Source organism: Anopheles coluzzii, chromosome 2 (genome assembly GCF_943734685.1).
Source record: "Anopheles coluzzii chromosome 2, AcolN3, whole genome shotgun sequence".
Lineage (NCBI taxonomy): Eukaryota > Metazoa > Arthropoda > Insecta > Diptera > Culicidae > Anopheles > Anopheles coluzzii.
In genome coordinates this window covers 76,595,122-76,619,918 of record NC_064670.1, presented here as the reverse complement: position 1 = coordinate 76,619,918, position 24,797 = coordinate 76,595,122, and the positions used below count along the sequence as shown (strand labels likewise).

General features: G+C 37.5%; 1 protein-coding gene and 1 long non-coding RNA gene across 2 annotated transcripts; one reads left to right on the top strand and one right to left on the bottom strand.

Moving 5' to 3' along the window:
* Nucleotides 1-10,314: 10,314 nt before the first annotated feature.
* On the bottom strand, nucleotides 10,315-10,756 carry LOC120959285 (uncharacterized). The gene is made up of 3 exons (XR_007451886.1): nucleotides 10,676-10,756; nucleotides 10,509-10,573; nucleotides 10,315-10,374 (listed from the first exon to the last, which is right to left on the bottom strand). It is a non-coding gene; the product is annotated as an uncharacterized LOC120959285 (long non-coding RNA).
* Nucleotides 10,757-18,542: 7,786 nt separating this feature from the next.
* Nucleotides 18,543-22,559, top strand: LOC125908368 (uncharacterized). The gene is made up of 2 exons (XM_049611086.1): nucleotides 18,543-18,612; nucleotides 22,126-22,559. Exons 1-2 carry the CDS (start codon nucleotides 18,543-18,545, stop codon nucleotides 22,557-22,559), a joined length of 504 nt encoding a protein of 167 aa, XP_049467043.1.
* Nucleotides 22,560-24,797: the final 2,238 nt, after the last annotated feature.

The following is a 24,797-nucleotide window of genomic DNA, read 5'->3' as shown; positions in this document are numbered from 1 at the left end:
TTAGCGCGCCTCGCTATTTCCACTTTTAAACACATTTTTCCCATTGGCTTTATCGCTTGCCCTGACGCTGAGAAAAAGGATTCCTCGGTTGGTAGTATTTGTACATCGTTGAACATTTTAGTATATGTTTCTTCCGAAATTACACTAACACACGCACCGCAATCTATCTCAAACTCTAATTGCTTACTATTACAAGCAAGACGGACCACCTGAGGATTTTGACCTTTATCGCAATCTACTTTCCGTAGCTGACCTCTACTAGGGTTACTCATATGTTTTTTTGCAAACCGACACTTCGACGAAACGTGTCCCATTTTTCCACACACGTAACACTTCCACGCTTTTGCTGGACAAGTTGCAGGATTGTGCGCACGACCACAACGATGACACTCCGCACTTGTCTTTTGCTCCTGGCTGCTTCGACGATACACATACTCTCGTTCCAACTGCTTGCTCTGCTGCTGTACAGGTGTTTTACGCACGCTCGCTACCGCATGCATCTCCTTCTCCACCATCGCTGCGTTCTGCTGCTGCGCCGCTTCCCACGAACGCGCTATTTCACACGCATCCGCAAATTTCACTCTCGATTCTCTCAGCAACCGCGTCCGTAGCTCATGGTCTGGGATTCCTGCAACAAACTGATACCTTAGCGCATCCGGTAAAAACGATCCATAATCGCACGATTGCGCTTTCGCTTTAAGGCTGATAATGTAGTCGTTTATCGATTGATCCGATGACTGTTTCAGCTTGCGAAACTGGTAGCGCTCCGACACGATATTCTCCACTGGTGTGAAATATTCACTTAAGGCATTCACTAAATCCTTATACGACTTTTCTCGTGGATCATCCGGTGAACAAATCTTTACTGCGGCTGAATACAATGACGCTCCAGCCATTGTCACCATGATCGGCACTTTCTTCTCTTCGGACACATCGTTGACCAAGAAAAACATTTCAAGCCGACTAGTGTACTCCTTAAAACATTCTCCCAAGACGTAGGGCTCAATGTTTCCCATAGTATTCATTTTTAACACTTCGACTTTTACTACGGGCTTGTTTAAAACAGGCTTGACTTTATCCTCGTTGCCAATTTGTGACATCTATACGTATCGACGGACTGGACTAGACTGACCTACTTTATTACAAATACAAGTTACACTTTAAACTCACATATACTAATACATATTACTCTTTAACTAAAACCTCACGCATACACTACAGGTACGACGTGCCGATTATCAAGCGTTACTCTGTCCAGCGTCACGGTGCGTCCATCGATTTTTGACGGTATGCTAGATAACCATTTTCAGCGACGTGCGTGCGATCACAAATCGATTTTGTCAAGTTCTTTGAACAGACTCCTTTTGTCATGCACGGTGACTGTGGACTATTTTCTCCACACGGTCCAGACATCATGCATTCCATCACAGTTTGGTAAAGCTGCTCGTTGGCCGGATCTGGAATTTCTGCTGAAACGAACTTATCGCAATCTTCTGGCGTACGGGGTTTGTCATTGTCTCCCAAAATGAGTAATAGATGAGCATGAGACAGCCCACGCTTCTGAAACTCAATAACGTACTTTCTACCAACCTCCACGCCAAGTACACCTTTCTGCAAATCGGCAAAAATCGCGTTCAGCTTTAAGTGAAACACTCAAGCAGTGAGATCCGGGCGATCGGACGCGTTTTGATCGTCAAACAGATTCTCGGTAATTTCTGGTCATTTTGGATTACAGACCATGGTTATAAACAGATCTGGTTTTCCACAGGCTCAAATGATTGCCATGGAGTCCTGGTACTGTGCTCGCATATACCGGTCACTGCCAACAAAATATGGAGATAAAATCTGGTCCCCGTGGTTTGAAGTGAAGGACCATGGTTGTTGTTGTTTTTGTTGGACGTGGTGGTGGTGGTAGTGGTAGTGGTAGTAGAGTGATACATTGTTGGATTATTCACAAGCGGCGATGTTGTGGATTGGCATTTGACGTCAACTGATTCATGGTAGCAACGTCCCAGATTCCTTGGTACAGTTCAGCACGAAATTGTTTTTGGTGTTTGCGTTGAAACAGCAAACGTTGCGCTTCCATCTTACAAAACTGATCGACACAGTACTATTGGAAAAGGAGTCCACCCCGGTGGAACAGTGAGTTGTCGTTCTGCCGCCAGCATAGCCGATAAGCCGCGTACTCTCGTGGTGTGATTTGTCGATGAGACATTTCCGGGACTGCTCTTGTGCATCGCTATGCAACGTAGAGCGCCGACATGTCTTTGGAAGCCCAAACGTCCAACCCAACTCGCCATAGGGATGAAACAAAGGATACTGCATGGCATCAAAGAGCTGGTTGCGAATGGTATCATCTGCTCGAAATCTTATGGTATTTTACAGCCGTTGCCGTCAAATTTTGGCTCGAAGTCACCAATTTTTGACAGTGTGCATCAATTTTTGTCTCGAAGGCGTTAATTTTTGACAGTGTGCATTAATTTTTGTCTCGAATGCGTCAATTTTTGTCAGTGCGCATCAATTTTTGTCTCGAAGGCACCAATTTTTGTCTCATGGTTACCAATTTTTGTCGCTTGTTCATGAAATTTTGTCTCTTGATATATCAACATGAGTTTACCTGATTTGACGCGTAGTTAGAGTTATTTAATTGTAGTAACATTTAAATTCAATAAAAATCTGTGGTTTATGAAAATTTTATTGGGATTTTAAGGAAAATGCTTCAAAATTTTTGACTAAATTTCAGGTACGTAGATCAACAGAGCTGATTGCTTTTGAACAATGAATATACTTTGTACTCCTTAATCGAAAATGGCAGAAGAATGATAAACCGTACGGATTGCGAGAACTATTTTAGGAATTTATTTAACTATTTGCCACGATTGCCGGTCTCGTAATACAGTCGTCAACTCGTACGACTTAATAACATGCTCGTAATGGGTTCAAGCCCCAAATGGACCGTGCCGCCATACGTAGGACTGACTTCCCTGGTATGGGGGAATCAATAAGTCACTGAAAGCCAAGCCCACAAGTTGTGGTACAGGCAGGCTTTGATCGACAACGGTCGTTGAACCAAAAGAAGAAGAAGATTTGCCACGATGCCAAAATGAAGAAATAATCGAGGATTAATCTTCTCTAAATTGTTTTGATATTATTAAATATAAGACGTAAAACTATGTGAAATACAGAATTCCTGAATTGATTCCTTTGCATTGTATAACCGCTCTAATTTTGTTGTGCATTCTGCAATTATGAAAATATTAAAATAACGAAAAAATACCAAGAGACAAAAATGTGAGACCATGAGACAAAAATTGGTGCCTTTGAGACAAAAATTGATGCACACTGACAAAAATTGACGCATTCGAGACAAAAATTGATGCACACTGTCAAAAATTGACGGCTACAAGCAAGGTCTGTTGAGATATCAGGTCACCAAGGTGGATTTAAAAATATCAGGTGGTGGACTCTGGTGCATTTTGACAATTCGTCACTTGACGTAAGGTCCCCAGGATTCAAACTTTGTTTACATTTATTAAATTTGTTCATATAATTTATCTACCCCATTTTTTCGAATAAATATTCTTTAAAAATATATTTTGGACTTTGTGAGTTCTTATTTAACATTGAAACATACATTAAAGTGTGTTATTTTGTGTTATTCTGTGAATTTATTCTAGAATTCTTTGTGTTTTCGACATTTTTGATGATAAAAATTAAGAAATCATTTTTTTTTTGTTCAATTTTTACATTAATTCCTCATTATCTACGAGCCGCATGGACAATTTACGCGAGATTAGAACTCATGCTAGCATGATTTTAAATTTCGTGCATAAACAAATCATCAAATCTTTTGTTAATATATTACGTTTTTTCGATAAAATCAATAGACACACTAAAATGCACATAATAACAAAGAAATCTGTTATATTTGCTAAGCTTTGTGTGCGGAAACCAATGGTCAACGGTTCTAAAATGACGTAAAGTCCCTCAACTATGGCGACCCCCCAAAGGCCCTAATCCACCACCTGATATTTTTAATCCACCTTGCAGGTCACATATTAGCCCATTTGACAGGTACCATCTTGGGCACCGATTTTGACGGCAAGAATACCTCTTGTACATGTATTGGTGTCTTGTTTACGTTTCGATTGTTCAAAAATTCTCAGGAATCTCTTTTGGCGGTTTATTGCCATTTCACACACTTTTGTTCATGCATTGCATAAACAATCCGCATCTTGGGATACTTCTCTGCCTAAAAGCGATTTTTATCCATTCATCCTATTCAGGAATCTTTTTTTTCATCATGCCGATCTCGTGTTCTGTATTTTGTTGTAGCAACAATCGTTGCAAAGTGAAACAACAGGGAACAAACACGGCATTTCATAAATTTCCGAAAGAAACTGTGTTGCGCAGTGCCTGGAAGAAATTTTGCAATCGTGGTGAGGATTGGGAACCTACTAATTGTTCTGTTATTTGCTCTTCTCATTTTCAGGCAGAGGATTACCAGCTGCATCATGCTCCCTTAATGAAAAATGGACAATAGCGGAAGCTCAACTGTGGCGGTAAGTAAATGAATATTTATATTGTTATTATAGTAGTGTTAAGCAATATTACATAAATTACATCTCATGTACTATTTAAACATAAACTTCCGTTCATTTGTAATACGAAATCAGGATTGCCGAAAATATTTAAGTGTCGTCAGTGGCGGATCTAACGGTAAGCAGACTAGGCGGTCGCCTGGGCCCTGTAGATCGCTAGTCTATAGTACGCTGTATGGACATAGTACTAGCGAAAAGGGCCCATGGAAGGATGGACGTTTGGGGCGAATCCTCCGAGGTTGGCGAATGATTCCCCCCCCCCCCTGCCAGACTTTGTCTTAGCCTGTGACTGATGATCGTAGGGCCCCCTCGACGGCATTTCAAGTTTACTGTTCAATTTCCCAACAGCAAGTTCAGTGCCAGTACAAACCCCCCCCTTCCCCATCATTTAGCATTTACACGGTGCCTCAACTCGTCTTACCGCCTAGGGCCCCTGATACCCTTAATCCACCACTGAGTGTCGTGCAGTAAAGTTTCTCAAGGAAATTTAAGCAGGAAACAGATCAAAATGATAATTTAATAGTGAGCGAAGTTGTGGATAAAGCGAGCGATAAAGAGCGTTAGATTAAAGCGATAAGATAAAGAGCGAGTGTTAGTGTGTATTCCCTTGGTTTCCCAGGATCCGTTTAGTTCGCGTAGTGCATATTTTTTCTTAACTATTCCTAAGAGCACCAATTACTCAGCTCACTGGCTGGCTGACTGGCAGCACCGAAGTCATGTTTCTATGACCGGATGCATTGTGTGCGTCATGCAGATGCATCTGGATGAAACGTGTTGATGCTGTTGTGTTCAGCGAACGAGCAAGCACACGTAACGGTAACTAAGGACACGTAACGACAGATACACATAGTTTATCCTTTTTATCACAGTTCTACATGCAGAGTAACGCGGGAAGTATTTTTTTTATTCAGAAAGAACGCGTGAAGTTTTTAATTTAAATTTTTAAATTAATTTTGTGTCGTTACTTAAGTAAAGAGATGGGATACACAAGATTTTGTTGAGAGGTTTTGAGATTTTTTTTCCTGCAAAGGCGGCAAGTGATTTGATTCACATTCAAACGGTCCTTCTTCTTTTTTGGCACAACAACCGCTGTCGGTAAAGTGAGCTTGGCTTTCAGTGACTTATTGTTAACAGAGCAGGATAGTCAATCCTACGTATGGAGGCACGGTCCATTCGAGGCATGAACGAGGCATTTTCTATCATAGTATAATTACTATCGCTTAAGTTTATGCGGATCGACCCACACCTGCTGAGTCGGAGCCATCCGTAAGCAACTCGGAATCATTGGGGACAACCAGGAAGGTACAAGTAGGTTCAGTAGGTGTAGCTATTGCGGTAGGTGTAAGGAAACATAAGCCCGTTGGCATAAATGATTGATGAAATGATGAAGTTAATCAAGTGAGTTTGGATGCCCGTCATGGGTTCAAGCCCCAAATGGATCGTGCCGCCATACGTAGGACTGACTGTCCTGCTTGGGGGAAAAATCAATTAGTCACTGAAAGCCAAGTCCACAAGTGTTACAGGCAGGCCTTGACCGACAACGGTTGTTGAGCCTAAAGAAGAGAGATTCTGGTCCACTAGAACGCGTTGCACCCACGGATTGGATTTAGTGGGAAACGATTCCGGTACGCACGTACCTGCTCCGGGTCGTGTCATTAAATTAATCGCATGATCTATCAGACTGAATAGCTATCTGTCATGTGAAATGTGAGGTTCTGCCTTACTATTTGAAATTTGGATGATTATTAATTATGTGTTTTGTACATTGTGACTCTTTTTAAAAGCTATTCCATCAATATTACTTCAAACTTCAAACGACGCAAATAATAATGATGAGAATAATGAACAGCTTATGATTGAGGAACGTCGACGTGTGCTGTACAATAATAATGAAAACGAATGTAAAAACTGTGACCAGAAAGACAAAACCATCAAACAGCTAGAGCTACAAATATGTATGCTTACAGCTCGATTGGATGAAGCAAAAAAATTAAAAGATGCTAACTTGATTCTGAAGGAGCATCTGGATTCCGCTGTAAAAGAAAATACAGCTCTCAAGAAACAAAACACGTGCCTGGAAAACGATCTTAAACTCGTAAAAAGTACAAGCATACAAAAAGAAGATTTTGTTCCTGAAATGAAAAAGGTGCTAGGAGATACATTAACTAGCAATCAAATCGATTTAATAACTAAGAGAAAGAAGCGAGTCAGATGGACAAAGGAAGAAATAAGCAAGGCTTTCACAGTAAGATACTTTTCCAAACGAGCGTATGGATATCTCGGAAATGATATGAAAATTCCAATGCCAGCGCCGTCAACGTTGGAAAAATATTCCCAAAGAATCAATCTTAAACAAGGCATTTTAGATGATATCATTGATTTAATCGCGACCGTAACAAAAACGTTTACCAAAAGAGACAAGGAATGTGTTTTAAGCTTCGATGAGATGAAGGTAGAAAGCGTTATGGAATATGATCCGGCTGCAGATGAAATATTGGGACCTCACAATTACATGCAAGTGGTAATCGCTAGAGGATTATTCAACAACTGGAAGCAGCCAATATACATCGGATTTGATCAAAGTATGACAAAAGACATAATTATAAGTATCATAAACAGACTGAGCGAGATTAATATAAATGTTGTTGCAATAGTAAGTGATAATTGCCCAGCAAATACGAGCTGTTGGAAAGAACTGGGAGCAGATTATAATAACCCATTCTTTCCGCATCCCGTCACAAAAAATAATGTGTACGTTGTTCCTGATGTGCCGCATTTGCTGAAATTAACGAGAAACTGGCTAGTGGACCATGGATTTAAGTATAAAGAAAAAAATATTACAATTGAACCACTCAAAAAAATTCTTGAAGGTAGAATGGCTGCAGAAATTACACCCATATTTAAAATAAATACTGGACACATAAGAATGACCAGTCAAGAAAAACAAAATGTTCGGAAAGCAGCGCAACTTCTATCGCGTACAGTGGCAATTTCATTACGGAGATACGATGACACTACAGAAGCAAGTGATTTGGCAGATTTTATAGAAAAAATTGATTGGTGGTTCAGTGTCTCAAACTCGTATTCACCATTTGCAAAAGAAGACTACAAAAATCATATAATGGTAATGAAATGCAGCGAAAGGCCCTCAACGATATGCGCGAGTTAATGGAGAATTCCATTGCGTTGGGAAAATCTTCGTTACAAACATTTCAAAAATCTGTGATTATGCAAACAACTGCTCTACAAATGCTGTTTGACGACATGAAGGAAAAGCATAAAAACGCAGTCAAATTCATATCAACATATAAGGCAAGTAGTTATTCATTGTATAAAGCAGCAAATGTTGGACCAAGTTTATTGTCCATCGTGCAATGCTGTATAGTTATTTTAAATGTTTAAAATAATCAATTCTATCTTCGTATTATAATTTTCTTTAACAGCTTAACCAAGATGTACTAGAGAACTTCTTCTCGCAAGTAAGACAAAAAGGAGGTGTGAATGATCTCCCATCGCCGTTGAGCTGTCTTTACCGTATTAGAATAATAATTCTTGGAAAACCCCCAACCATATTACGGAATCAAACTCATACCGGACAACAAAACAACCAAGAACCGGATGAATATTTGACGACAGTGGAACCTAACGTTGAAGAAAGTAATTTAAATGAAGAGCCGGAGGAATATATAGCTGCAACGGTGTTTTCAGGAGCCGAAATAGTACCGAACTTCCCAGACATGCAACGCACGGAAAAAGCTAACGGATTAATAAGCTCAGAAGATAGTGATATTATCAGTACGGCGAGCAGTAACCCTTAAACAATGACAGAACAAGAAGAAGACGGATTGCAATACATTATGGGTTCTTCTTCTTCTTCTTCTTTGGCTCAACAACCGATGTCGGTCAAGGCCTGCCTGTACCCACTTGTGGGCTTGGCTTTCAGTGACTGATTGATTCCCCCCCATAGCAGGATAGTCAGTCCTACGTATGGCGGCGCGGTCTATTTGGGGATTGAACCCATGACGGGCATGTTGTTAGGTCGTACGAGTTGACGACTGTACTACGAGACCGGCAACATTATGGGTTACCTCGCAAAAAAATTTAAAGAAAAGTATCCCAGCTTAAACCTAGGAATACAAACATTTAAAATCTTTAATGAGCATAGCTATTGCCAACCACCAACATTTGTGGACCATTTGTCGCTGGGTGGACTACACAAACCCAGTGAAGAGTTTATGAACATTGGAAAGAAAATGGAAAAAATATTCCAAAAATTACACAAGAATGGTAAATTTAATAAGAAAACATTAATCGTACGGAGATTAGCGGTTAATATACAGAAACAAGTTGAATTACCCTCAGAGATAGTTAAATCATTCGCAAAACAGAGAGTGATAGTTCGCATGCGATATTTGAACATGAAAGCCAGCTTTGAAGCTAATGGCACAACTAGCCGCAAAAGAAAATCGCAACAGCAGGATCCAAAAGGAATAAAAAAGATGAGAAGGATAGTAAACTAAACGCACTATACCACCAAATTATCTGCAAATGGGGTAAGATCCGACACCTCCTTGAAGGTTAATATAGGCTCTCTTACTCAACTCCTATTCTGCGACGTCCGTTTCGTGCAGTGGTAACATGTATCATCGTATATCCAAGCTTGGGTACACGGGCCCAGTCCCAACCTCTTGGGCGAATGATGGTACATGGCCAACCAAGAGGGGGGCAGGCATTCCAGGCAACTGGAATGTCTTAACGTCAGACCAATCTAATGACGCTAAATCTGTCGAATAGGTGTATAGAAAAGAATATCCTACAAGTATCCGAAAATATATGTCCTTCTCATCTAACGAAAATAATGAGGAAAGCCCACTGAAACTAGCATACGAAAAACGATTTGAAATGAACCTAATGATGAGTGATGGATAACCAGAAGCCTCAACCGTGACGGAGCAACTTATCCCGGATGGAAGCCAGCTTCTTTTTGTCTTCTTTTTTTCTTTTTCTTTTCTTTTCTTACTATTTCGATATCAGCGTGGAGGACATACTAAGGATCAAGATGGGCCATCACACAAACGCCTAAAGGAAGATAAAAGGTACGCGGAGTGTTTTAGTGCGGTCGCATTGATCGTAAGCTAATCTGTAATACAGATGGGCTACGATCAATGAATCCCACACTACCCACGACATGGACGGTTGGTATGGAAGTCGTGGGTGCCTTTTGAAGGTTTCACTCCGCGATAACAAAAAAAAAAAAAGACGAGAGCAACGATGAAGCTGCTATTAACAATTAACCTTAAATTTCTCAATATATCAAAGCTGTGCGACCAATTTTTCTACATGTTAAATATTATCTAATTAATCTATATACGTTCTTTAGTAATGCGTACATGTGCTTAAGCGTAAAATACATGAACTGTGATGTAGAATTTCATTTTAAATGTTTTAAGAGATGATTAAACTGTTGATAGTGATATCGTTTCACTCACTAACTGTAGCTGTTCTATTTTTGCATTAAGTCGCACGAATAATGTTTATAAAATATGTTTGGTTCAGCTTGTAAGAGTAGTGTAATTCGCTTATACAACCCATATCAGGATTGAGTAGTTCGGACCCTAAAAGACAAAATAAATTTAGTAAAATGAATACATTCGTAAAACCAAATATCATACCCTACGGCGAAAACATCACTTCCGGAATTGTATACAACGCTAGCTCAAAAACTAAATCACGTTGGTTCTGTAATGTTTTTCTGGATCTGGATGGATGGAATCTGGAAGCGCCAAATAATAGAATCATAACAAGTGATTTTGCTTCCGCCATGTGTACAAGAATCATATGCCACCATCCGACACGGAAACCACAATAAAATGCCTACATATAATTAGGACGGGTGACCAAACTCACTGTTGGCGCGTTTATTCAATTTCATCGAATTGGGTTTGATATATACGGTCTAGTCTAGGAGGCACCTAAAATATAGTATGAGATGATGTTTATATTATTATAGACTAACATATCACAAGGAACTGAGTTTATCAAATATCATATCACATATGACCACGTATCTTTACCACTTTCCAGATGATAAAATGAGCCACGAACATTAGATTGTAATAATACAGATATTGCACGATGAATAATTTATGTGATCACAAATCACTGAACAATGATTTTATCTTAAATTTACGGAAAATGTTAACTTAATTTCCTTCTTGTTGTTTCGCATCATTCAGATCGTAAACATTGGAAACTAGCGTCGCACACATACAATCACAACCCTTGTACATACACGCGGTAATCCAGACGTCACTTTTCTTAGCTGATTCTTCTTCAGCTCAGCTGTGAAAACGGGGTTAATATCAAGGTGTTATAAATGACAAGGTTAAGTTGTTCAGAGCAAAATGACATTTCTCGACTTGACATTTCTCTTCCGGGGGCTCCGGTATAAAAATCGGGGAGGGCTGGTGCGGGGTAATGAAATTTGTATGCAGAGAGTGACAGATGTCCCCCACAATGTCGCCCAGCAAAAGCGATAAAAATCAACCTTCTAAATACATTATCCTTAGTTAATATGTGACCTGGTATTTCAACAGACCTTGGCTACGAGACAAAAATACATGACTTAGGGCGGTGGTAACGCTTTTTCGCATGCGATTTTATCGGACGGCCTATCAAATTTTTATATGGGATTTGACAGATAACGTCGGACGACGAAATCGCACGTCCGACGTTATCTGTTAAATCCCATATAAATCTCGTCCGATAAAATCGCATCCGATCAGCGTTGCCACCGCCCTTACGGCCAAAATTTGACGGCAACGCCTGTAAATACCCGCCATGCAACTGACAGCGATTTGCAAGGGCGCGCGAGGGCTCGCACGCCATACTAGTTCACCGCCCCAGAGCCCTCGCATTAAAGAGCTTGCGAGCCTTGGTAGTTTTTTCATCCTTAGTTTTTTTTTCTTTCGGAACAACGCTGCCGGTCAAGGCCTACTTGTACCCCCTAGTGAAGTGGGCTTGGCTTTCAGTGACTTTTTGTTACCGTAGCAGGATAGTCAGTCCTACGTATGGGGGCACGGTCTATTCGGGGATTGAACCCATCACGGGCATGTTAATAAGTCGTTCGAGTTGACGACTGTACCACCAGACCGGCCCAGTTTTAGCATTTATAATTATAGCACTCCAAAAGCAGGTATAACAGTGCAAATTGTAGTATACTAAACATCTGAATTTTGTCATTTTATTTTAAAAAAATCAACAGAAATTTAAATTGTGATCTTTTCGACAAATACTGCCGCAAAAAAAATTCATGAATAAAAATCAAAGATTGTTTAAAATACCATAAGCAGTATCATACTAAACAACTGAATTTTGTCATTTTATTTTAAAAAATCCACAAAAATTTAAATCGTGATCTTTTTGACAAATACTCCGCAAAAAAAAGACCAAAGAATAAAAATTAAAGATGATTTAAAATACCATAAGATTTCGAGCAGATGATACCATGCGCATCTCTGGCAATGTTTGACGGGATCAAACCGATCTGTTTGACAGATAAATATATGCGCAATGTGAGATATAAAAAAATATCTTTTTTTCAAACAGAACCGATAAATACCCAATTTTGGAGTGGCGAAAATAAAAACAGTTTAAAAACAAAGTGTTGTGTTGTTCCTCTTTTCAAAGTATCCTTACAAAAAATAGATACATACATACAGAGTGGAAAAAAATCAAGCAAAGTGGTAGAGAGGGGAGAGGAAGATGGGGGACATAGACCCGGGAGGAAATAAGACTTTCGGGTCTTATTTCAGCATCTTGGGGGAAACATCAAACAAAAACACCAAAAAAAGAAGAAAAATAAGAGGTGAGCGTATCAATTTAAATTTCAGTGAAACAGTGAAGTATACATAAGAGGTGTTTATGGTGTTAGAGAGTAAAACTCCCGGCAAAAGTGTGGCATGCTACAACCCATTTTTGTTCGCAAAGGCAACTGAAATGGCGATTGGATGTAGGCCATTACAAACGTCCATAATTAGAGACGGCAAAATACTGATGCGTGTTAAAAATGAAACCGAAGCAAAAAAACTAAAAAATATTAATTTAAAACACGGTGATTGTGCCATCGAAGTGGATGTTTACGAACACAAAACTTTAAATCAAAGCAAGGGAATAATCAGAAGTGATGCGTGCAGGTTTTTGAGTGAAGAAGAGCTTCTAGAAGGTCTTCAACCTCAAAATGTATCAGAGGTATACATAATGAAGAGAAAAAGCCAAGATGGTGTTCTCAGAAACACAAGAACCGCCATCATAACTTTTAAATCTACAGTGCTTCCCAGAAACATAGAAATAGGTTACTTCACCGAAAAAGTAGAATTATTTATCCCAAATCCAATGCGGTGCATGAAATGCATGCTTTTTGGGCATACACAAAATAATTGCAATCGACAAAAAATTTGCGCCAAATGTGGAGAAAACTTTCACGAGAATTGCACAAACCCTCTAAAATGCACACAATGCGGTGAAAACCACTCATCTTTAGACAAAGATTGTCCAGTATGGAAAGACGAGGTGGAAATAAAAAGAATTCAAACAGAAAAAAGAATAACAATAAGAGAAGCAAGAAAAATTCGAAGGGAAACAGTGTCCTAGAATATATATAAGAGAAAAAATTTCATCAATAGTGAGAGACAATCAAACGCCTATAATGAACGAAAAACGAAAAATAGACGAAACAAGCGAAGATGATAGTAACACACCAAAATCAACTGAAAATACACCAACAAAAATTAACAGCACAACAAATAACAAGTACCTAGATAATAACACAGAACCCAAAAAAAAATACGAATTTAACAACAATTACCAATGATTTAGAAAACCACACAGAAAAAGAAAAACACACAGAAATCGAAAACACAGAAACACAAACGAATCCAAACGCAACAGATGAAAGTGCCACCAATATCACTTACTATAGTGATACTGAAATGTATCTCAATGAGATAGACATTCAAGGAACAATTGAAATAGACTACAAATCACATCACAAACACGTCACAGTATCACTACAAACATCACAGTAAAAATTCCAAAAATAAAATAAAAACCCTACTTATATAGCCAATTACACAAACAATCTTAATAATACTTAACCTATTCTCTATAAATAATTAAACATGGAACACCTAATACTACAAACTAACATACAAAGCATACGGAAAAATAGGGACGAACTAACACACATACTACATGAACAAAAATACTATGTAGCTTGCTTGCAGGAAACATGGCTCAAAAATGAAAATAAAATAACAATTAAAGGTTTTAACACAATACGAACAGACAGGGAAGATGGATATGGAGGAAGCTGCATTCTAATTAAAAAAGGAATTAAATACAAACCAATCAAATTAATAGACGAAAGTGATGAAATTCAAATAACAACAATACTGATACATTCTGGAAATCTAATTCTAATATCAATATATATAGCTCCAAATACTACCAAGCAGACAATAAAAGACACTTTAGCAAAAATAACACATAACACACAAAATTACACAAACATAATAATAGCTGGCGATTTTAATGCACATCATACATACTGGGGAGATGATAGAATCGATCAAAAAGGAAACACAATAATAGAAGAAATAGACAATTCAAACCTCATTATCCTCAAAAATAACACATACACTCACGTCCCAACAGATCACAACAAGAGACAGACGTCCATTGATTTAACAATTATATCCAAAAAAATCCATAATGTAATCAACAAAACTATTCTAGAAAAACACATAGGGGCAAGCAACCACAAAATTATAAAAATAACAATTAAAAAACACTCCACAGAACCGATACAACATACTATAATAAACATGAATAAGGTAATTACAAACATTAAACATATGAAAGGAAAAGATATAACAAACATAAAACATTTCACAAAGAAATTATACAAAAGCATACAAAATAGTAAACAAACAATCAATTTTACACTAAAATCATGGTGGAATAACGAAATAAAAAAGGCCCTGCAAGACAAAAATATAGCAAGTATTTGTACAAACATTCAACAGTACAAAACTTATTGAACATGCCATAGAATTCCGCAAAAGGGCAGCAATCTTCAAACTTAAAATAAAACAAGCAAAAGAAAAACAAACGGAGAGGAACATGGAAAAAATAAACAAAGACACAAGTAGTAAAGAACTATGGAATCTGTTAGGAAATATTAGCAACATCAATACCACCAATAAAGATTCAAACCTAATTCACAATGAAGAGACCTATGCTAAGGAATTTATGAATTTAAATTTCACAAACAATAAAAAATCCAAATTTAGAACTTTTTTCAGTATAAATCTACCGATAGATACGGAACTTATAAATTCTGATGTATGGAAAAACATACTGAAACAAAAAAAAATACAACACCCGGTTTAGACAAAATTACATACCAAATGCTAAGAAACATAAACGACGAATCACTAACACAAATCATAACAGACGGAAACAAAATGTGGGAGAATGGTAAAATAAACAAAGAACTAAAACAAATTAAAATAATAGCAATTCCTAAACCAAAGAAAAATATAAATGGTCCCAACAACTATAGACCTATAGCACTTATACCAACAATAACCAAAGTCCTAAACTCAGCGGTATTATTAAAATTAAATAAATATATTGAAACCAAAAATATACTCCCGGAAAAATCCTTTGGATTCAGAAACAAAAGAACCATAAACCAATGCATTAACTATTTCAATAACGAAATAAATCACAACCAAAGACTAAATAGAATAAGTGGAGCAATATTCATAGATTTGGAAAAAGCATATAATAATGTTTCAACAAAAATCCTCGTGGAACAAATGATAAAATCAGACATCCCACCTCAAATTATAAAATGGACCTACTCCTTTCTTAGAAATAGAACTTTAATAATAGAAAGCAATAAAAAAACATACAAAATGCTAGTGACAGATGGACTACCACAAGGAGATGTTATGTCACCAACACTTTTTAACTTATATACCAAAGATATACATAAAACTATAAACCAAACAAACACCAAAAATACTAAAATACAGTACGCGGATGATTTCGTTATTCTCAGCTGTGGAGTAAACGAAAGAGAGCTACAAAATAACCTACAAAACGCTTTAAATGCTTTCGCAATAGAAACAGAACAATTTAACATAAAATTTAACATAAACTCAAACAAGACAAAATTTATGGTTTTCTGAAAATCACATCACACCATACAACTCAACATACACAATAATAGCATAGAACACACAAACACATATAAATATCTAGGAACAGTAATAGACCCAAAACTCAATTTCCACAAACACATCGAACTACTACGTAACAAGGCTACAAACAGGCTAAATTTCTTGAAAATTATAAGCACGCAAAAAAATAACATAAGTCCCAAAAACAGCCTAAAAATATACCGGGCAACAATCAGAAACACTATGGAAACGGGAGCTTCATACACTCTCAATAGCAACAAAAACAAATACAAAACAATGAATTCAACTATCAACCAGGCACTAAGAAAAGCTACAGGTTGCACCAAAACTACCCCCATAAATACTCTGCATGCCATTGCAGCAGAAATACCTTTCAATATCAGAAGTAGATTTATAGTACGTCAGGAACTAGCCAAAGATTTAGTCTACTCAGCAATCAATAGACAACAACTACAAATACATCAAAGAACAAAATACAAAAAAAAGAAAAAAACAATACATGAAACATCGTGCGAAAAAGACAATAAAATTCTAAAACAAATATACATTGCAAAGAACAACGATATAACCACACACATCAAAATAAATACAAAAATTAAAGACACGATAGAAACAAAAACAAAAACAAACACTCAAATTTTGAAACAAATTACCATTGAAAACATGAACAAGTACGAAAATAAAAGACCCACCATCTACACTGATGGAAGCATTGCCGGAAATAAAGTAGGCATAGGGATATACATAAAAAACAAACCACAACATTACTACTATAGCCATAGATTAAAAAATCTCACCTCCATAACCACCGCCGAACTGATAGTAATCGAAAAAGCCTTATTTTTAGCACAAGAAAACAATATAGACAACCCAGTAATTTTCACAGACAGTCTAACATCATGTAACATTCTACAAAAAGCAATGACAGAAAACAAAATAGAGGAAATTTGTTACAATATTATAAAAACAGCAACAAATATTAGAGCAGATATTGTATGGTTTCCATCACATGTAGGCATTGATGGAAATGATAGAGCAGATGAACTGGCAAAAAAGGCACTTTAACAAATTGGTTCTATAAGAACAAAATCAGATACACAGATGCTACCCAATATTTCAAAAAAGAAATGGAAGAGGAAACAAAAAAATGGTACAAAGACCTGGGCAGGAATAAAGGGAAAAAGTTTATGCAATTCCAAAATGTTTTCAAAACAGAACTATGGCACAAACAGGTTAACCTGAACGGAAATGAAGTAAAAACAATTAACAAAATACTGGCAGGGCATAATCTTTCCGAAATTTGGCTTCATAAAATGAAAATAGTAGAAAATGGAACCTGTGAGAAATGTCTAGTCCCAGAAACAGGACGACACAAAATTTTTGAGTGTCAAAAATATAAAAGACATAAAGACATCTCCCTAGACACTTTGCACGAAAAATGGATGGAAACCAGTGGAAATACCTGCAAAAAAATTATAGAATTCATAAAAGAAAACAATATTACATTATAGTACTTCATCACACACATTTTCAAATAAAAAGAAATTCAACAATTTTTTTACACATTTCCTATATCTTCAAAACTCACAACATAGAACCTGCACTCAACACTCCAGTAAAAATGATGTAGCAATAGGATAAGTACTTACTATTTATTTATCTATTTATTATATTTATTACATCTATTACATTTATTATATTTATTCCATTTATTATATTTATTATATTTATCATATTTATCATATTTATGTGTTCAAAGTATCAATTTTGTTTGTATAATGAAACGTTATTCCATGTTTTTTTTCCTTGTTATTCAATTATTTAAAACTATTTATTCAATCATTTCTCAGCACCCCATTTATTTATTTATTTATTTATTTATTTATATATTGTTTTTTGGCATGACTTTTATATATATATATATATATATATATATATATATATATATATATATATATATATATATATATATATATATATATATATATATAAAATCACCTAACTGCACATTCCAAATCCAAACACCACACCACAAAAAAATAACAATAACAATAATAAAATTTAATAAATTCAATAATAAATCCGATTTTACACGCATCAGGGGGGCCTCCTAAGGTTGGGAACTCCGTGTGTTCTTGCAAACATGAGAAATCCAAAGACATCCTTTTCCATCACTAGAGGATAGAAATAAGATGCCAAAAGGACTAACTGAAAGGACCTTGTATCAAAACCACCACACCCAAAAAAAAAAACTTTTTTAAACTTCACAAAACAAGTCACTTCAAAAAAAAAATAAAATAAAAATAAAAATTGCGCATCGTTTACTGATACGGTCACATCTGTACCCATATGATAATGGGGATTTATTTCTATGGCAAACGGGGTGTGAGGTAGAGAGAAACAGGTTGCGACGAGGGAGAAGCAGGATAGTTTTGGAGAGAGAGGAATGAAACCAAGGGGGAAACGAATAGCCTCACGTACGGAGAGCGAGAAATGTCAAAACAAACCGTTCGAAACACATTCAAAACAAACGAGGACGCTTCGCGAGCCGGTGTTTGTGAAATTTATATTTTGTTATTTTAAAGTGATTTAAAGTGTTTCAGAGAAGAAAATGGACCAGATAAAGCAGTTGAAGAAGAGTGGGCTGTTAAGGTAGCGAGCACTGGCAAGGATGGGTGAAATGAAGAAGAAATGGGTGGCTGAAAATCAACCCGGTCCGAGTACGAGTATGGAAGTGCAAGGTAAGCGATTTTCATCATCTTTTACGCACGTTAAACTCGGTATCAAGTTTATATTTAATAGTTGTTTTAAAAAGAAACCACATTTAGCTGTGTGTAACTCTGAGTATACGAAGTGCGTATACTTTTTGTCAGTGGCGCGTTAAACGGTGGGCGGACTGGGCGGCCGCCAGGGGCCCCGTCGATCTAGGGGGCCCCGTCATTGTGGATGTTCGACTTCGTATCGCCTTCATTGTGGATGTTCGACTTCGTACCGATTCTCCCCCCCCCCCCCCCCCACCCCCCCGCTGGATGGGACTTTTACCATCTATTTCAAAAAGACACATTTTTAATTAATTCATTTTTCCCATCGCTTTACTCACTGTATTTTGTCGAGGGCCCCGAACTGCAGAAAACCGGGGCCCCATACTACTCAAAGCAGCACATTAAATGTTCTAAGAAATCTGCCAATACTTGCATCAAAGCTGCGCTGCGACACGCGCGCACAGCTCAAATCAATACCTCATCATCGTTGGCGCAAAGTATTGGACAGAGCGAGAAACCGTCAATTTTTGCTGGTGTGGGTGGCCTGTGCACGAGACACCCAAACCCACAACCACGCAGAGCAACTTGCTGCTAAAATGGAATACACAGAATGCTGCGCTTAACTACCACCGAAAACCCGTTACACAACACAAGCATACAACACACCCAAACAAAAGTTTAAAGACCCCGAAACACAATATCAATACACCGGCTCGTAGCCGGTAAAATTAGCAGGAAAAATTGACTAACATCAAGCAAGCAACGGTGCTCCAGTGGGTAGAGGTTTAGTTCGAGAAACGATTCCATCGATATCGATGTGTGCGCTTTTCAATTTGGCTGGGATGAAACGTGCCTGCGCTTGTCTGGGGGCCCCTATACTTGTTTTGCAGATGTGTGCCGAAAACAGACAGCTGTTTTCACACGAAAAATGGTATTCACATTCCTGGCCTGGGATAGTGGATTGTGTGTGTCTTTTAATGCAAAAACTAAAATTTTCTTTCTTGGCCCTAATCGAACACGTCCAGTTTGTGGACCGAAGAGAAGGGGAAATGGGAAAGGTTTCAGTTAGAAGGAAGGGGGGAAGGGTGGAAAAAATACTCAAGGAACCTATGGACCATGTTCATTTATATATGGTTTTTATCGACTATTTCAATTTTCGCGAATACAACAAGACCAAAAACCGTTACAGCTGCATCTACATACAGCCATATACAGCCATAATACGAAGAACAATCTCCATTGCCTCGGCCATTTGGGGGCCCCGTTGATGATCCCGTCGATTGAGAGGCCCCTTATATTTGGTGTTGTCAACCCAATATGCCCCCATTTTCCCTCCGGGGGTTATGTTTACAATCAGATCTACTATTACTACCAGACCTATCAGAAGCATATTTATTTTATTTATCATAAGCATTTTACTATCAGAAGCAGAAAACATTTGTCTTTTTAACATGTGCAATATTTTTACCTTAGTTGGATGCGCAGAACGCTGCGATACATGCCCACAGCTCAAAACAATATCATTTCATCATCGTTGGCCCAAAGCGTTGCATCTAATGCATTGAAGAGCTACGCACGAATTGGGTAAAGCGAAAATCCGTTACAAGAGATGCCTCACACAAACTACAAGGACATACGACATTAAAAGGCTCCGAAACCGATCTCAACACAACGGTTCGTAGCCGTAGAAATTAGCAAGAAAAATTGGCTGACACCAAGCACGCTCTTTTAATCTGTTGAGGTTTCATTCAAGAATCGATTCCGATGTCGATGTATGCGCTTTTTAATTTGGCTTGTGTCTATGTTATCTCGCAAAAACTAAGAACTCGTGCCCCGGCTAACCTTTGGGGCCCCAATCAAAATTGTGGACTGGACGAAGTGATGGTAGAAAGGCAAGCTGTTGAAGGGTTTGGGTCAATATTGGAAGGGTCGACGGAAAGGAAACATCGATATGAATGATCGCGTAAAATTTGAAAATCGCGCAAAGTCCGGCCCGAGAAAATATTTGCGCGATTTTGAAAGATAGGAAGATCCTATTCATTAAAAATTAACTGAACATATTTTAATATGACAATTCATATCGTTGAACTATTCCAAATTTGATCACCATAACATGGATTGTCGGACCAATCAATATGGTCAAATTTGAGGAGAAATTAGAAAATAGAAACGAATAATTCCATAAAAACCTGCCTGTTGATTTTACAAGAACAATGGTTACACACTATTGCTTTTTAAGGATGCAACGATTTTCTAGGAGTATTTTTGAAGGAAATACGCTATCAATTTGTCTGACCTGGCCTTACTTGTCCGTGGCCTCATAATAGTACTGAACGATTGTACGTTTGTCTCGATAATTTTTCAGCTGTTAAGGTTTTTGTATCATCTTCAGATATATCCTGAAACAAATTTGCAACATGGAAGGAAGGGTACATTGAGAAGCGATATTGCAATTTTGCTTAATTTTTTGGGAACTTTTTATGACTTTTGCACAGTATGCTGCAGACTCTTAATTGAAGAATCTTTACAATCAATTTTAGTTATTTAATAAAATGAATTTGAAACTTGCTTGGATGATATAATAATTTAAGAAAACCAATAACCAATCGCATTGTTTAATATCATAAACCAGTTATTTGGGTATTAACTGTAAAATATGTGTAAAAAAATGCATTCGCCTAGCCCTCACCACTCGATCATTTAGAAAGCAGCTGATCTAAAGCAGTGGTCTCCAACCTGTGGTCCGTGGATTACTTGAGACAAAAATACTGCAATACAAGGTATTTCCAGTTACTTTCGAATGAAAATATTATTTTTCCCGCGTGCAAGAAGTTATCGCTCTGACCGATTGAAAATGAAGTGGCCGTAATTCGAAGCAAGACATTCAGTATTCATTGTAAAGGTAAACACCAACGTAAAAGCAAAATATTGTTTTCATGTTATGCTCACGATGACGATTTTAAATCTTAAAAGATTTTAAATTTTTAATCGTCCGTATTATGAAACACGAGCTGGAAACTGTAAAGTAGGAAAGAAAATATCGTTTAGAACCATCGTTCTTGTCAATAAAAGACAAATGAAACTAACTTAGCGAAAACGATAACTTTCCGACCTTTAACTTCTTTTGAGTATAGATAAAACCAACTCCGATCATCAGGATAGGACTAAGCCCATCCATCATTTATCGACTATCGAACCAAACCAACCCACCCCCCCCCCCCGTCCCCCCCGTCCCCGTCGATGGATTTGGTGAAGGGGCCCCGTCTACCATAACGCCTAGGGCCTCGGAGAGGCTTGACCCGCCGCTGCTTTTTGTGCATTTTGGTGCACGCTCTGGGCCGGTGACCGTACGAGTTTTTGTAAAACATTTCTGACCGTTTTTAAGTTTTGCGTCAGACCGCAAGCTCAAAAGTGTTTTGCTGAACGCACAAATCACAAATGCACTAATTTATGTACGCTTTTATGGACGTATTTAGTAATAAAGTCTTTTAGTTTCAGGTCCGGAAGCTGTGGTTGATGGCGTTGCTGAGGAGTGCATGATGGATTTCCCGTTGTCGGAGGAGGAGGATGTACTCATTTTATCCGATGATGAAGATGAGGATGAAATAATCGAATACATCGAGAACGAGAGCGAAGAGGATGATAAAGATGAAGAAGATCATCTACTGAATGAGGAAAATAATAGTTCAGCTCAACATCCGATGGCCAAGCGGTTGAGAGTTTGGGCTTTATCTCATAAGATACCTCATTTAGTATTGAATGATCTTCTTCGCTTGGTTCGCGAAACAACGGACATTCCTCTTCCTCTAGATTCTAGAACGCTCCTTAAGACACCGGTTGCTGTGGGCAAGGAAATACACGCGGTAGCAGGCGGTGAAATGTGGTATCATGGCATTGCGAAATGTATGCAAAGTTTTTTTCGGTAAGACAGATTGTGCTTAGCTTGATAACATGTACCATGTAATGGTATAACTAATGCATAGGTAACATCTACTGTGTTTCATATTAGGAAGCTGACTCCTTCGGTCAACGAAATATTAATAAACATATTCGTAGATGGGCTACCGTTATTTAAGAGCGGGCCAAAACAGCTATGGCCCATATTGGTGAAGCTTGTAAAAATCACCCTTAAAGCTTTCCTGGCAGATTCTCCAGCACGAGCATTCATCAAAGGTAAGCAATGGAGAATAATACAGAGCTGAATAAGTTAACAATATTTATGTATCTTTTTTCCAGGTGTAACATACTTCAACGGCGCTTGCGGTTGCATAAAGTGCAAAATCGTAGGAAAATTTGACAAGAGCGCACGGAAGATGATATTTGAAGGCGTTGCTGAGGAGAGGATCGACGATGATTTTCGCGATGGAAACTACCCAATAAGACACCAGAAGCACCATACTCCGTTATTAGACTTAAAAGAATTTAATATAGTAGTTCAGATGTCAATTGCAGACGATTTACACTTGTTTCATCTAGGGGCATTGAAGAAATTGTTTAAAGGTTATAAAGGAGATTATAAAGGGTTTTCAGCATGGTCAGCAGCAGAGCAGGAAGAGATAAACAAGATTTTAGCTAGAATAGAATTGCCAGCAGAGATACATCGAGGTGTTAGGTCTTTAAAATATGTGGATTATTGGAAGGGGACCGAATTCCGGTCTTTTTTACATCATATAAGTATCCCTTTGTTCTTAGGAAGAATCCACGATTCAGCGTATGATCATTTTAAACTTATTTATGTAGCTCATACTTTCCTTTCGCATTCTTTCTTCAAACAATATTGGACATACGCTGGTCAATTATTAGAAAAATTTGTTTTAGACTAAAGCTCAATATACACCAAATATAATTTAACTAGTAATGTCCATAACCTTTTACACGTCACAAAAGACGTTCAAAATGTAGGTCCCCTTCCAGAAATTTCAACATATGATTGTGAGAATACGCTGCAGTTTATGAAAAGGCTAGCAAGACCAGGACCGAGAATATTAATTCAAATAGTTTGCAGGCTTGCTGAGCTTAGGGAAACACAAGTAGCAGTTAGAAAGGAGGAAAAACAGTATCCCATTTTCAAATTCAGAGGAGAGGAAGTAATTTTATTCGTTAAGGAAGGTTTAATGCTAAGGAAAGGTAATAGGAATGGATGGTTTTTGACGAAGGATAGGGAGATCATCAGGTATAGTGCAGCATTAGAAGAATCTGGAAAGGTTTACATAATAGGACATTTGTTAAAGAAGAAGAAAGTCAGCTTTAGTACTCCGTGTAGTTCAGATATCATATTTAATTACGAAGGTGAAATAGCAGATTTATCAAAAGAATTAGGTAGGGTTCCTATAGATAGTGTGATGTGTAAGCTTGTAGCAATTTCATTAGATGAAGGAATAGGGTATCATTTCAGTCCATTACTACATACTTTAGCTGAATAGGTTAGATAGGGTTTCATTAAGATAGATTAAGACGTTTTAATTGTTCCATGCAAGGCAGCAATGCTTTGACAAATTTCCTTTTTTTTTTTCAGCTGGCTAGCAAATGCTTTGACGCTTTTATGCATCTTTGAACTCCTATCCCAACCTCCACGTGGTGCTAGCTGGATTATATTTATTGCAGAATTTGTTACATTAATTCTGCAATTTTTATAAACTAATAGGGAAGGGGGCTTTTAAAACTGGTAATATAAAGGACTAATAAACGATGATTACAACATGTCAACCATATAAATACTAGCAGTTCGGTTTTTTCATTAAACTTATTGCTACTAGATTTTAACAATTGAAAGAAAGGGGTTTTCTATAATTGGAGCTAGATGGAACCTGGCAGTTGGGTGATTTTCTTTAATAAAATATGCGCCAATTGGTATGAAAGATCATGATTTCATTAGAACGAAGTAAACGTTTGTTGTAAAAGTTCATTTGTTATTCAATTATATAGCTCTTATTACTTACAGAACTAGTTAACAAACCATCACATCTTTTAAGAAATTCATCTTTGTCATCCTTTAACAATAAAACAAAATCACAGCAATTCTTCGGTTTTTCGTTTTTTTGCTTCGCTTGCAGTCAACGCATTCCCTAGTTTCTTCATAAGAAACTTTTTTACTAATGTATCCGTAGCCTCAAGATAATCGTTACCTCCTACAACTCTCAATAAGTGAAGTACATTTCTATCAT